Source organism: Macaca mulatta, chromosome 3 (genome assembly GCF_049350105.2).
Source record: "Macaca mulatta isolate MMU2019108-1 chromosome 3, T2T-MMU8v2.0, whole genome shotgun sequence".
NCBI classification, from domain to species: Eukaryota; Metazoa; Chordata; class Mammalia; order Primates; family Cercopithecidae; genus Macaca; species Macaca mulatta.
The window spans coordinates 169,792,970-169,808,931 of record NC_133408.1 but is presented as its reverse complement, the minus strand read 5'-3'; the positions used below and the strand labels follow the sequence as shown (position 1 = coordinate 169,808,931).

Sequence of the window (15,962 nt, the reverse complement as noted above, 5' to 3'; positions counted from 1 at the left end):
GGCTAACACGGTGAAACCCTGTCTCTACTAAAAATACAAAAAACTAGCTGGGCGAGGTGGCGGTGCCTGTAGTCCCAGCTACTCGGGAGGCTGAGGCAGGAGAATGGCGTAAACCCGGGAGGCGGAGCTTGCAGTGAGCTGAGATCCGGCCACTGCACTCCAGCCCGGGCGACAGAGCCAGACTCCGTCTCAAAAAAAAAAAATAAAATAAAATAAATAAATAAATAAAATGACTCAAAGAAAGCAACCACGTGAAAATGCTTTGAAAACTTAATCTATTTCCTTCTTTACCTGAAGGCCTTGTTGCTGATAAAATAAGCTACATCAAAATCATTCCAGTAAGAGGCCAACTCCCAAGTCCTCTTATGTTAAGTTTTACAATGATCAGCCCACTAACAGGCTACAATTAAGATAAATTCTTCCTTAGCACCTATATGCTATTTTGTTTAAAGAGGCAACAAAGAGACACTGGATTATCTAAACAGAGTTAATAAAAAATGTTTTACTGTCTTTGCTTTCAAACTGGAGGGGGAAAAAATCTCTTCAAGTATTTCAGTGAGTTTAATTCTTTTTTCTGTTCTTTTTTTTTTTTCAAGACAGAGTCTTGCTCTGTCGCCCAGGCTAGAATGCAGTGGCGCGATCTCAGCTCACTGCAACCTCTGCCTCCCAGGTTCAAGCGATTCTCCTGCCTCAGCCTCCTGAGTAGCTGGGATTACAGATGCCCACCACCATGCCCTGCTAATTTTTGTATTTTTAGTAGAGACGGTGTTTCTTTTTTTTTTTTTTTTTTTTTTGAGACAGAGTCTCGCTTAGTCGCCCAGGCTGGAGTGCAGTGGCGCGATCTCGGCTCACCGCAATCTCCGCCTCCCGGGTTCACGCCATTCTCCTGCCTCAGCCTCCCGAGTAGCTGGGACTACAGGCGCCCGCCGCCTCGCCCGGCTAATTTTTTGCATTTTTAGTAGAGACGGGGTTTCACAGTGTTAGCCAGGATGGTCTCGATCTCCTGACCTTGTGATCCGCCCGCCTCGGCCTCCCAAAGTGCTGGGATTACAGGCGTGAGCCACCGCGCCCGGCCGAGACGGGGTTTCACCATGTTGGCCAGGCTGGTCTCGAACTCCTGACCTCATGATCCACCCACCTCAGCCTCCCAAAGTGGAGGGATTACAGGCCGCGCCCAGCCACAGTGAGTTTAATTCTATGAAGAGGCAACTGCTGTTAGCAAAGAAAAGTGAAAGATATAGATCTGCTACTAGAAGGCAACTAGAGAGAACCATGTGATGTTTAACACGGCACTTAAAATGAATGACCCTTCCATCCATCCATCCATCCATCCATCCATCCATCCATCCATCCATCATTCATCACCCATCCACCCATGCAAGCTTCCTTCCATTTATCCAATCAACATTCACATTCACTGTGGGGATGGCCCTGTGCCCTGTACTGATGATATGTCTGTGAGAGAATGAGGCAAAGAATTCTAATATGCAATATAAGAAGGGAAATCAGGCGTGGCATGGTGGCTCACACCTGTAATCCCAACACTCTGGGAGGCCAAGGACAGGTAGACTGCTTGAGCCTAGGAGTTTGAGAAGCAGCCTGGGCAACATGGTGAGACCTCATCTGTACAAAAAATTAGACAGATGTGGTGGCACATGCCTGTAGTCCCAGCTACTTGGGCGGAGGGCTGAGATGGGAGAAAGCCTTGAGCCCAGGAGGTCAAGGTTGCAGTGAGCCATGATTATGTCACTGTGCTCCAGCCTAGGTGACAGAGTGAGACCCTTTCTCAAAAAAACAAGGGAAATCAAAAAGTAACTGGACAGTAATTGTTTTGCCTATAATACGAAATTTGGTTATAGTTGCTACCACTGGTTTCTTCTTCAAAGTGTTACTACTATCTTCCTAATGCAGAAAGACTAAATATAAGAGGAAATGACATGGAAAAAATTCTGTAGTTTAGAAGGAAATACTATTTCCTCACCAGAAGAACTTTTTTTCACTATAGACCTTTCTTTACTACTTACCTGAGATCTAACATCCAACAGCCAGTTAGTTACTCTAACTGGAGCCAAAGGGTTTTCTTCATATTGCCAATACTCTGAAAGAGGTCAAATGTTAACATGAAAGAATAAATATGCTTGAATCCTAGAACCTCACCTCTCTTCTGGTAGATCACAGGATAGGTTGTTTGGTTTCAGTTGTGTCCACTCTCTGGTATTGAGATCTAACTTGTGCAGGTCTGTGCTGTAAATATAGCCGGTTGTCCCTCCAAAGACATAAAGGGAGCCATTGATGATGGCCATAGCCTGGATAACAATGAAAGGTGAATAAGACCGACTTGTTAACACTTGATTAAAGAATGTAAACTTACCAGACACCTCCAAATCAGGTTTTATGAAATTCTCTTGTACTTTTTAATCTTTTAATGTATCAGACTCTTAAAAGAAGATTTTAGAGAACCCAGAGATTATTTTAAGAACCTGGAAAACACCTTTGGAAAGGAAAGCTTTACTCAACTGGAAAGCAAGTCCTACCTGCCAAGATGATTCTTAAGGGTCCTGGCCGACCAAATAATTTCTAGCCCATGCTAGAAATGCTTATGGGCACATATAAGCATTTCCGTTGAAAGCTGCTTCTCCCTATAAGCAGTCTGAAGTAAAATGCTCTCAAGAAGCAGCAGATATGAAAATAAGCCACTGCAATCTCCTAAGTAGAAACCCTAGTTAGCAGTTCAAGGAACCTGACGTTTTCCAAAGGACTCTTTTCAATGAAAGTTTCAGCCATTGTTATGGCCACTTCTTATAGTTTAAATGCCTCCTGTGGAAGCAACGAAACTGTCTAGTATGTGCTCCTTTGAAGTTAAGCTCAGAAGCTGTTTATCAGTACTAATGCTGGCAAGTCAAGAAAGAAGTCAAAGCTTGGTTGTTTTAAGCTTAGACTCTCAAAGAGTCTCTGATGTATGGTGGGTTGCTCCCTATCTTTCTGGATATAACTTTTCAGACCTAAGGTTTGAAGTGCTGGAACCTAAACTAATCTCTACAAAATGTATGTATGTTTTAGCTCAGATCCACGTAAAAGTTTCTTCACCAAGTGCTTTCTCATCTACTCAAGAATCACTCTAAAAATGACCAGGACCCAGGCCATAGTGGAGCCCAATCTCTCACTGGGGGTGAGGGTGGAGGTGGAGGTGGGGTTCTAACACTTAAAGGAACTTCCATACAGGTCTATATCCTGACCCTAAGTTGAATTAGAAACAGAAAGTGAAAAAAAAAAAAAAGGAAAGGAAAGAACAGAACAGAACATGGCAAGTAACCAGATTTACAAATTATAATTTCATATCAGAACTAAAAAATCAAGTACTAACCACAAATAACTCTTCTCCATTAAAATAAAATGGTAACAATTATAAATATTCTAACACCGTCCCCAGACTAGAAAAATATGAACAAATACACCATAACTGGCCACAGATTGGTACCTGTCCATATATACGACTGGGTTTCTTCCCCCGGCAGCTGAGCAAAGCCCATCTCTTATACTTCACATTACACACATGGACGTCATTGCCGTTGCTCTCTCCAAATGGGATGCCCGTACCTCCAAACACTAACAGGTTGTTTCCATGCAGCACAACTGAGGAAGGAGAAGCACAAGTTCCATTCACAAATGGCTACCTGCAATGTGTTCCCACATAAACCCAGAATATCTGAGAAGCTAACACATATCTGCTTTAATGATCTCATAAGATAGCTCAAATCACTGACATCTAACTAGTAGCTGAGCGTACCAAATCTGAAAATCTGAAATCTAAAATACTTCAAAATCCGAAACTTTTTGCGCACCAACAATGATGCTTAAAGGAAATGCTCACTGGAACATGTTGGATTTCAAAGTTCTGGATTTGGGATGCTAAGTACAATGCAAATATTCAAAAAAAAATCTGGAATGTAAAACACTTCTGGTCCCAAGCATTTCAGATAAGGGGTACATGGCCTATACTACAAAGTTCTGCAGAAAAAGATCGAATATCACTATATGGGCTCTATCATATAGTTCATTGGTAGGCATATATGACATATTCAATACATATTTATGGAATTCACTAAATACTCTGTATAACAATATTGAGTTGTATGAACTACAGTCTACCCAGTATACCACTGCTGCTCAAGACAGTTCAAGTATGCAGCAAAGTAGAGAAAAATGAAGCATCATCTTTGCCTTAGCAAAGACCCAAGGGGACTTCAAATAAAGGGATTAAAGGGACATTCTGTTTTTGCCAGGAAAATAATCTCTACATTTAAAATTATGATTTCTGTCATTTTAATGCTCTACCAGATAAAACAAAACACACCAATATCCAGCAGGCAACTTTGGTGTTCTTCCTCCTGTAGCTCTTTTGTTCCTGCCACCACACACATACATACACACACACACGTACACACGTATTCTCTTCACTCATACATACGCTCTCTCTCTTTCTCTCTCTCTCTCGAAACAGTGCTCCTATGTTATTTCAGTGGCTTTTTTTTTTTTTTTTTTACGGAGTCTTGATCTGTCGCCCGGGCTGGAGTATAGTGGCATGATCTCAGCTCACTGCAACCTCCACCTCCCAGGTTCAAGCGATTCTCCTGCCTCAGCCTCCCTAGTAGCTGGGATTACAGGTGCCTACCACCAAGCCCAGCTAATTTTTGTATTTTTAGTAGAGATGGGGTTTTGTCACATTGACCAGGCTGGTCTCAAACTCCTGACCTCAGGTGATCCACCTGCCTTGGCCTCCCAAAGTGCTGGGATTACAGGTGTGAGCCACCATGCCCGGCCGGCTTTTTTTTTTTTGTAACTCTTTCTTTCTTTGTTTGAGAGGCAGGGTCTCGCTCTGTCACGCAGGCTGGAGTGGAGTGACACGATCACAGCTTACTGCAGCCTTGACCTCCGGGATTCAAGTGATCCTCCTGCCTCAGTTTCCCAAGTAGCTGGGACTACAGGTTTGTGCCACCACGCCTGGCTAACTTTGTATTTTTTTGTAGAGATGGGGTTTTGCTATTGTTGGCCAGACTAGTCTTGAACTCCTGGGCTCAAGCAATCCACCCACATCGGCCTTCCAAAGTGCTGGGATTATAGGGGTGAGGCACCACACCTAGCCTTTATTTATTATTTGTTTGAGTCAGAGTCTTGCTGTGTTGCCTAGCTGGAGTGCAGTGGCATGAACATGGCTCACTGCAGCCTTGAATTCCTGGGCTTAAGCGATCCTCCCACCTCAGATGTCCAGGTAGCTGGGACTCTATGTACAGGCCACTATGCCCAGCTAATTTTTTTTTTTTTTAAGAGGCAGGGTCTTGCTACATTGCCCATGCTGGTCTTGAACTCCTGGCCTCAAGGGGTCCTCCCGCCTTGGCCTCCTAAATTGCTGGATTACAGGCCTGAGCCACCACGCCAGCACTTATCAGTGATCTTTGATGTTACTATTGTAACTGTTTTGAGGCGCCATGAACCACGCCCGTATAAGACAGTGAACTTAATCAATAAATGCTGTGAGAGTTTTGACTGCACCAATCAGCCATTCCCTCATCTTTTTCCCCTCTCCTCAGGCCCCCCTATTCCCTGAGACACAACAAGATTGAAATTAGGCCAGTGAATAACCTTACCTCTGAGTAATAAAGTGAAAAGAAGAGTCTACCGTATCTAACTTTAAATCAAAAGCTAGAATTGACTAAGCTTAGTGAGGAAGGCATGTGGAAAGCAAAGAGGCTGAAAGCTAGGCCTCTTGCACCCAACAGTTAGTGCCAAGTTGTGAAAATGCAAAGAAAAGCTCTTGATGGAAATTAAAAGTGCTACTCCAGTGAACACACGAACGATAAGGAAGCAAAACAGCCTTATTGCTGATAGTGCAGAAAGTTTAAGTGGACAGACGATCAACTACAACATTCCCTTCAGGCAAAGCCTAATTCAGAGGAAGGCCCTGACTCTCTTCGACTCTATGAAGGTGGGGAGAGGTAAGGAAGCTGCAGAAGAAATGTTGGAAGCTAGCAGAGGTTGGTTCAAGAAGTTTAAGGAAAGAAGCCATCTCCAATATATAAAAGTACAAAGTGAAGCAGCAAGTGCTGATGTAGAAGCTGCAGCAAGTTATGCAAAAGATCCAGCTAAGTGGCTACACTAAACAACAGATTTTTAATTTTTAATTTTTTTATTTTTTTGAAACGGAGTCTCACTCTTATTGCCCAGGCTGGAGTGCAGTGGGGCGATCTTGGCTTATTGCAACCCCCACCTTCCCAGGTTCAAGCGATTCTCCTGCCTCAGCCTCCCCAGTAGCTGGGATTACTGGCGCCTGCCACCATGCCCAGCTAATTTTTTTTTTTTAATATTTTTTATAGAGACAGGGTTTCACCATGTTGGCCAGGCTGGGTCTCAAACTCCTGACTTTGTGATCCACCCACCTCAGCCTCCCAAAGTGCTGGGATTACAGGTGTGAGCCACCATGCCTGGCCTCTTTTTCTTTTCTTTTTTTTTTTTTTTTTTTTTTTTTTTGAGACAGGGTCTTACTCTGTCACTCAGGCTGGAATGCAGTGGCATGAGCACAGCTTCTGCAGCCCAACCTCCTGGGCTCCAGCCATCCTCCCACCTCAGCCTCCCAAGTAGCTGGGAATACAGTCGTGCAGCACCATGCCTGGTTAATTTTTGTATTTTTTGTAGAGAAAAGGTCTCACTATGTTGCCCAAGCTGGTCTTCAACTCCTGGGCTCCAGTGATCCTCCTGCCTCAGCCTCCCAAAGTGCTGGGATTACAGGCATGAGTCACTGTGCTCAGTGAAAGTGGTTTCCTGAGATAGAATCTACTCCTAATGAAGATGCTGGGAACACTGTTGAAATGACAAATAAGGATTTAGAATATCACATAAACTTAGTCGATTAAGCAGTAGCAGGGTTTGAGAGGATTTGACTCCAATTTCGAAAGAAGTTCTACTCTGGGTAAAATGCTATCAAACAGCATTACATGCTACAGAGAAATCTTTTGTGAAAGGAAGAGCCAATTGATGCAGCAAACTTCTATGTTGTCTTAAGAAACTGCCACAGTCACCCCAGCCTTTAGCAACGACCACCCTGATAAGTCAGCTGCCTCCGACATCAAGACAAAACCCTCCACCAGCAAAAAGATTACAACTTGCCGAAGACTCAGTTGGTTGTTAGCACTTTTTAGCAATAAAGTATTTTTAATTAAGGTATGTACTTTTTTAGATATAATGCTATTGCACACTAAAGAGACTAGTGCATCGCATTAACATAACTTTATATGCACTACGAAACCAAAAACGTTGTGTGACTCGCTTCATTGTGGGGGTTTGGCACTAAACCACGATATCTCTGTATCGTGGTATGCCTGTACTTTGCTCAATAGCTATTAACTGTCATCGTCCTAAGCCCCATTTGTTGACCTTCTACTACATTTTGCCTAACATATACGTGATACTTTATATTGAACCCTCTGGGATATTATTAATCCCATTTTACAAGTTAGGAAATTAAAGCTAAAACTCACCTGACAAGCTGAATTCAAAATCAGGACCCAAATACTTTAGAATCACCATATTATGTTATTACCCCAGTAAAAAGCCTATCCACCAACAGGGCAAAATCACAATACGGTGTTATAAATTATTAACAAGGAATATGGGACACTGAACCTGGCTTCTCAGACATTTCATAAAGTCAGGAGTTACGAACTGCTTGCACTCACGTGACATAGATGCCAATTCCCGGGGCATGTAGCCATCTGTGCCCATCTGGTGCCATACTCCTGTAGCAAAATGATACCTCCAGAGTTCCCTGAAGAGAGGATAGTCTTCATTATCAGGCCCTCCCGATTCATCATAATCTGGGTTATAACCTCCAAACACATATAGGTTGGTATTATCTGCCACGCAACGATGTCCACTTCGTGCTGGTGGAGGTCTGTGGCCTAGGAGAGAAGAGGACAGTTTTCCACAGGTGTCCTACCAGTTTAAAAGCACAAACAAAATTAGGTAACAATCATTTTAGCCTTAAAAGGGGATCAGGAAAGATTTATAACATGGATATACTTCTTATTTGTTTAGATTTATAACATGGATATACCTCTTAATAACACTTCTTATTCACACATACTACTTAAGATTTTAAGGAGCTAGTCTCTACTTCTATTTTTTATGACTACCTTCAGATTTTGATAACTGTAAAAAGCATGATAAATTCAAGAAAATGGCTGATAACTTGAAATTTTCAAGAAAAGAAGGAGAAAGGGTTTAATAATCCAAAAGCTAACAGGACAAATTTTCTAATTTCCTCAGAGGAGAAAAAAACACAGGCCAACTAAATTAAACTGTGAACATTAGAGAACTAAATAAATATAATCACGAATGTGAATGAGTCATGTATAAATAAAAATACACACACATAAAATCTATGATTTTTCCACAAGATATAATTATACACTTAAAATGAAAACTGGCTGTTAAGGAGTTACAGTAAAATTTTGACTTTAACATCCTGGATTTATGGTGGTTAACAAAGAATCTCCTTACATTTATCTTAGAGAGCATCTTTCATCCTATTAAGAGCTTTACTAAGAAAAGCTGTTTCTACAATTTATATTTGAAAGTGTCCTGAAGTCTAAATTATATCAACTATTTTTTTTTTTTTTTTTTTTTGAGACCAACTCTCACTGTCACCCAGGCTGGAGTGCAGTGGCGCGATCTCAGTTCACTGCAACCTCTGCCTCCCAGGTTTAAGTGATTGTCCTGCCTCAGCTTCCCAAGTAGCTGGGATTACAGGTGTCCGCCACCATGCCTGGCTAATTTTTGTGTTTTCAGTAGAGACGGGGTTTCACTATGTTGGCCAGGCTGGTCTCGAACTCCTGACATCAGGTGATCCGCCTGCCTTGGCCTCCCAAAGTGCTGGGATTACAGGCGTAAGCTACCACGTCCAGCCTCAACTAGTTTACTAAAAATTACTTCAAGGTTATTTTAGAGTAAAAAAAAAAAAACACAAAAAAAGTTTATTATAATTTCTGTTATCCTAAAATGTTTGTACCAATCTACACAAACCCTTGCCTAACTTTAGAAACAAAGATGCTTAAATACATAGTGGATGGAATAAGAAGCTACTATAGTTGTGACCCTAAAGATGAATGTACTTTTATATGTTGGTAATAGATACTAGTATAAAGTTAATATTTAGGACAACACTAGACACCTAATAAACATGTTATACAAACATTTATTACCAACCTAACATAGGCCTTCTATATTTGCTTTTTAAAATCAAAATCTCAGCCGGGCGCGGTGGCTCAAGCCTGTAATCCCAGCACTTTGGGAGGCCGAGACGGGCGGATCACGAGGTCAGGAGATCGAGACCATCCTGGCTAACACCGTGAAACCCCATCTCTACTAAAAAATACAAAAAACTAGCCGGGCGAGGTGGCGGGCGCCTGTAGTCTCAGCTACTCGGGAGGCTGAGGCAGGAGAATGGCGTAAACCTGGGAGGCGGAGCTTGCAGTGAGCTGAGATCCGGCCACTGCACTCCAGCCCGGGCGACAGAGCGAGACTCCGTCTCAAAAAAAAAAAAAAAAAAAATCAAAATCTCACTTTCTAAGGTTATATTTTTAAACAAGAGCTGAAATTGTGCACAGATTGAGAGCAACTAAAAAACAGTGAATCACTGAGTCACTGACGTCCAACCTGTTAGTCGTGTTTGAAAGTCTTTGATGGTTCCTCACCACTCAAGTACCAAGTCCCCTGCCCAACATGTTAGAGCTTTCCTCCTACTAACCTTGTCCTACTGTCAACTTCTCACACTTCTTTCTGCCTGGAAAGCCCAGAGTTCCTCCCCTATACCTTGGCCTAGTCTACCTACCTACCCATGAATCCCTACTTGTGGAAATACCTAAGTCTAGTGCACACCACCCTTCTCATCAATAAAACCCTAGGACCCTTCCAGTTCAGTACCATACTACTCATATATTAGTGTATACATATACAATAAGATCACACCTTAACTATGTAAATACATGAATATCAGACAAACTATAATCAGTTGGCAAATTTACTGAGCTATGATTTGCCTTAAATGACGAACTCAATTTCTCTTTTTAGGACTCTTGAAACAGAAAGTGTGGTGTGGAAGAAAAAATAAGAGCTCCTATAAATGTCTAAGTTTGAATCCAGATTCTTTCTAATTGCTACTTTGAGCAAGTCACTGACCTTCACTTAGTCTCAGCTCCCTCATTTGCATATTGGGATATTATTACTGCACTTCAAAGATTTGTTAGATTTGTCATGTTAAAACGTTTATTGGCTTACACATGTAACTTTCTAGGAGGCTGTGAGCTATTTGAGGGAAAAGGAATACATTTGTATTCACCTTTGTATAACCAAGCCTTGGGCACACAGCAAACACTAGATAAACGGGAAATCAACTTATTTGGCATTTATTTTTCTCTATGCATTTTGTCAGTTTGTTTTTCTTTTCCAAATAGATTATAAGCTCCTCAAGGGCAAAGATCATGTATAATAATTATCCTGTATCACCCACAACACCTAAACAGCTGGAGATCTGTAACAGGTACTAAAAGTTTGATTGACTTCAACATCAGGCCAAAGTAAACAGTGACAGGGATGATTAAAACAGTGTCCAACTCTCAGTGGACTTTGATATTATTTATGCCTAAGAGATACACGGTTTAGGGAATGGGTGTTGGATTACGCAATCTTCTTCTCAAGACACAAATGCTTCTTTCTAAGAATTAGCAAGACAAATTTAAAGAAGAAATCTAACAGAGTTGCTATGGTCAGCAGACAGCAACTCTAAAAAATCTCTGTCATTTGTTGTATTACCTGAAGCCAACAGATAATTTTTAAAGCTGCTTTGGGCAAATATGAAAAGAAATGCAGTCTATTCTACATTTTTCTCTAAATGGCTGTACAGCAGGGAAGGTAATGTTACAAGTTTACTGCCAACTATTTCCGTGACAAATATAATTCACATGGATTACACAGTTGAGGGGTCTGTGAAAAGATGGTTTCGGGCCGGGCCCATTGGCTCACGCCTGTAATCCCAGCACTGTGGGAGGCCGAGGCAGGTGGATCATGAGGTCAGGAGATCGAGACCATCCTAACACGATGAAACCCTGTCTCTACTAAAAATACAAAAAATTAGCCAGGCGTGGTGGCGGGCACCTGTAGTCCCAGCTACTCGGGAGGCTGAGGCAGGAGAATGGCGTGAACCTGGGAGGCAGAGCGTGCAGTGAGCCAAGACTGCACCACTGCACTCCAGCCTGGGCGACAGAGTGAGACTCCATCTCAAAAAAGAAAAAAAAAGTTATTATTGGACACTGGCTATGTAGTAAGTACCACGTACTGTGCTAGGTGCTGGGGTACAATGATAAGGCAATGACTACCTCTGTCCTCGGGAGCTTACAGTCCAGCCTGCACAGCCCAAGTCAGTAGCCATGAGCTATAACACATGGCTCCCGAGCACTTGAAATGTGGGTGGTCCAAACAGAGCTGTGCTTCACATGGAAAATACTCACTGGATTTCAAAGACTTAGTACCCAAAAATGAATGTAAAATTATTAGTTTTTATATTGATTATATGTTGAAATGGTATTTTTAATATACTGGGTTAAATAAAAATATTAAAATTAATGTTACCTGTCTGTTTTACTTTTTTAAATGTGGATACTGGAAGAATTTTAATTTTGTGGTTCACCTATTTCTGACACAGTGCTGATCCAGCCCAACTGTTGGCTTCTGTTAATAATTTCACGATCTCTGCAAATCACATTTTTGGGTAAAGAGCATCTAATCAATATTTGATAAATATTAAACATCTTGTCAAGGAATCTCATAGCTGAGAGTAAAAAGGCAACTCCTCTTTCTCTCTCGCCAGTAACTACAGATTTCTTTCTCATATTTATAGCCCAGGAGTGACTAAAAGTCATTTCATTTTAGATAAACCATGGGAATTTGTCTGGGTTAATGCCATGGAGACTAAGCATTAATTTTTATTAGGCGAAATATAGCACAGGCTCCTCAACCTTGACAAAACTGAAACTGTTTTTCAGGCTCTAAAGCAGCTCTCTAAATCCTCCCCCAAATTCTCCATGTGCAAATCCCATTTTCCTAAAAATTACTTGCTGCTAATAAAATCTACCATAGAATTGGTTTACCTGATTCAGGAGCTCCCAGTGGAAAATGTAAAAGCAAAAAATTAAAACAGAGCCTGTATTCACAGGTAAACATTTAATATCCAGAAGGGAACATGAAGCTAAAGGATTATGTCCCTGTGAAGTCTGACCCATCCTCTCTTCCATGTCACTAGGAGTTGCTCTTTACCCCAGGGAGAAAGCAGGAACTTATAGTAACCAGGGAAACAGGTTTTAGTTTCTAGTCCAAAGGCAGAAAGAAGCTAGCTGTCTGAGATAATGCGACAGAAGGTTGTTTCCAATGTTTCCACTATTACAAATAATATTGTAACAAAGCTTCCTCTACATATATTTGTATGCAAATGTATGAGAATTACTGGAAGTAGAATTTCTAGGTCAAAGGAATATGCATTTAAAATTTTTATAGAAAAAATAAAAAATACAAAACAAAAAAATGTGTATAGATATAATACTGTTACAGAGCCACACTGCTCTGCAAATAGAATGGACCAATTTCTACTCCCAGCAATGTTATGCGAGTGCCTACTTCTTCATGCTCTTTAACCTTCTCAAATTTGTGCCAATCTGATGGGTACAAACTGGTGTCAGGTTAATTTGCATTTCCCTTATTTTACTAGTTCACATGTTTATTGGCCCATTTGTATTTCTTCTTTTTGGAACTCCCCGATCATCTCCTTTGCCTACTTTTTAGATCTATTAGATTGTCTTCTCACCATTGTGGAAGTTTTTTTTCTTTTTCCTTTGAGACAGGGTCTTACTCTGTCACTCAGGCTGAGTGAGACCCTGTAGTGGCATAATCACAGCGCACTGCAGCTTCAACCTCTCTTCCTCAAGTGATCCTCCCACCTCAGCATCTAAAGCAGCTGGGACTATAGGCATGAGCCACAACAACTAGCTACTTTTAAAATTTTTTTTGTAGAGATGAGGTATCATTATGTTGCCCAGGCTGGTCTTGAACATCTAATCTAAGCTCAAATGATCCTCCTGCCCCAGCCGTCCAAAGTGCTGGGATCACAGGCATAAGCCACCTTGCCTGACTCCAAATTCTTTATTTATATTTATTTCTTCCAGCTTGCTCCTTGTCTTTTGTTTATGGCATCTATTAACATACAGAGGTTTTGAGTCTCTCTATCTTGTCTTTTACAGCTCCCTTGTTCTGTATTTCATTCACCTCTGCATCATTATAAAATGATTAAGATATTCTCATTTATTTTGAATAATTTCAGGTTTTGATTTTTTATATTCAGAATTTGAATACATCAGAATTAATATTTTTGTGTGTTGTATAAGGTAGGGCTCTAATTTTTCCTCCCAAAATAAACAGGCTACTGTTCCCAAATGACTTAAAGAAAGCCACCCCTCCTATACTTATTTGAAATGCCATCTTTATCATATACTAAATCGACACGTTCTAGAGTAGAATTAGGAAAATCCCAATATTCAGGTCTAATGCCCTTGGACACAAAATTTCTTGCCTTTAAGAATATATGAATGTAAATATATATAAACAATATGTAAATATAAAAAAGAACATCACAGAAGCTTAAATGCAAAAGCTTGTAAATAAAGTAGTACATAACATTTATTGCTTAATAAGTCTATTACTTACAAGATGTAGCCACCTCCAGATGTGCTAATGAACATTTGTGGTGAGGCCATTTAAAAAAAAAAAAAAACTTATTGTTAAAAGTATTCATTAGTTATAAATATCAAACAGCCTAAATGACAAATCAATGTAACTGGTTACTTCTTTCCAAATATAAAGGCCACAATTACCTCTACCACAAAAGACAGGTCTTCTGTTGGACCTAGAAGTCTCAAGGAAAGCCAAGGAAGTCTGATCCAGTTAGCTCTCCCATATCCCCCAAACGGCAGGTAGAACTTTTTACTACTCCCAGAGCCCAAGTTGCTCAGACCAAAGCAATCCATTCACACTAACCCACAATATTACTTGTTGGTTATATAAGCATCTCCTACCACAGGGCCTCCCAAAGTGCTGGGATTACAGGTGTGAGTCACCATGCCTGGCCCTCATTACCACATTGTTTTAATTATTATAGCTTTGAACTATCTTTCAATATTTAGAACAAATTCCCTTTTGTATTACTTTTTCCCAAAAACGTCCAGCTATTTTTCTCCATTTACTTTTGCAATTAATTTTAGAATGAGTTTGTTAAGTCTATAAAAAGTCCCATGGACAGACAGCATCTTATCCAGGTGATCAAAATTAACATCACCAGTAATGGGACAAATTAATCAACATCATGTGCAATGAGATGACCACAATATTATTTCAGTGGTAGTCCTGCCAAAGATACATAAGCTGAATGTAACTATGAGAAAACGGGGAGAAACCCAAAGGGACATTTTACAATGTACCTAGCCTGCAACTGTTCAAAAATATCAGTGTCAAAAAAAAAAAAAGGCTGAGAAACTGTTCAACGCTGAAGGAGGCTAAAGACACATGACAACAGAATGCAACACACAATCTTGGATTTTTTACTGCTATTAAAGAACATTATTGGCCCAGCACGGTGGCTCATGCCTATAGTCCCAGCACTTTGGGAGGTGAGGCGGGCAGGTTGCCTGAGGTCAGGAGTTCGAGACCAGCCTGACTAACATGGTGAAACCCTATCTCTGCTAAAAATACAAAAATTAGCCGGGAGTGGTGGTGGGCGCCTGTGATCCCAGCTAGTTGGGAGGCTGAGGCATGAGAATTACTTGAAACTGAGAGGTGGAAGTTGCAGTGAGCCAGGATTGCACCACTGCACTCCAGCCTGGGTGACAGAGCGAGACTCCATCTCAAAACAAACAAACAAAAAGAACAATATTAGGATAGTGGCAAAATAATAATGGCAAAATCTGAAACAAGGTCTGTAACTTATATACTAGTATTAATTTTACCCATTATTTATAGGGTTAATAATCAGTGTTGATGCCTAATTTTGATACAGGTTCTGCAGTTATGGAAGAGAATGTCTGTTTTTCAGGCGCAAACACTTTGGTACACAGACATAAAGAGATACGGCAAAATAGTGAAACCCTATCTCTACTGACCCCGCCAAAAAAAAATCAGCCGGGCATGGTGGTGCATTCCTGTAGTCCCAGCTACATGGGTGGCTAAGGTGGGCTGGAGGATCGCTTGAGTGCAGTAAGCTATGATTGCACCCCTGCACTTCAGCCTGGGTGATAGAACAAAACTTCACCTCTAAAAAAAATTTAATTTTTAAAATATTAAAAAAAAAAAAAAAGACATCTGCTGGGCTCGGTGGCTCACATCTGTAATTCCAGCACTGTGGGAGGCCAAGGCGGGTGGATCACTTGAGGTTAGGAGTTCGAGATCAGCCTGGTCAACATGGTGAAACCCTGACCCTACTAAAAAAATACAGGGTGTGGTGGCGCACACCTGCAGTCTCAACTACTCAGGAGGCTGAGGCAGAACAATCACTTGGACCTGGGAGGCGGAGGCTGCAGTGAGTTGAGATCGCGCCGTTGCACTTCAGCCTGGGCGACAGGGCGAGACCCTGTCTCAAAAAAAAAAAAAAAAAAGAGAGAGAGAGAGAGGAAGACATCATGTCTGCAATTTCCAAATGGTTGAAACAGAAAAATATGCATGCACATACGTATTGTGTATAAACGGGGGAAGGGAGAGAGGTGAGGGAGCAGGATAAAGTAAAAGACAAAATAACATTTGGGGCATCTGGGTAGATACAGGATAAATTTTTTTTTCTTTTTTTTGAGATGGGGTCTCGCTCTGTCGCCCAGGCT

At 41.1% G+C, this 15,962-nt stretch overlaps 1 protein-coding gene across 6 annotated transcripts in view; it reads right to left on the bottom strand.

Moving 5' to 3' along the window:
- Nucleotides 1-15,962, bottom strand: part of KLHDC10 (kelch domain containing 10) — a 69,601-nt gene that overhangs the window by 11,942 nt on the left and 41,697 nt on the right. For 4 of the 6 annotated variants that reach the window (XM_001094774.5, XM_015134916.3, XM_077997333.1 and 1 more), the window contains 3 exons: nt 7,731-7,952; nt 3,479-3,633; nt 2,158-2,306 (listed from right to left, as the gene is read on the bottom strand). In XM_001094774.5, the coding sequence (XP_001094774.1) occupies nt 2,158-2,306; nt 3,479-3,633; nt 7,731-7,952 (526 nt within the window). Of the gene's footprint in view, nt 1-2,157; nt 2,307-3,478; nt 3,634-7,730; nt 7,953-13,803; nt 13,828-15,962 lie in introns of all 6 variants that reach the window. The other 2 variants (XM_015134914.3, XM_015134915.3) reach the window with 1 other exon arrangement.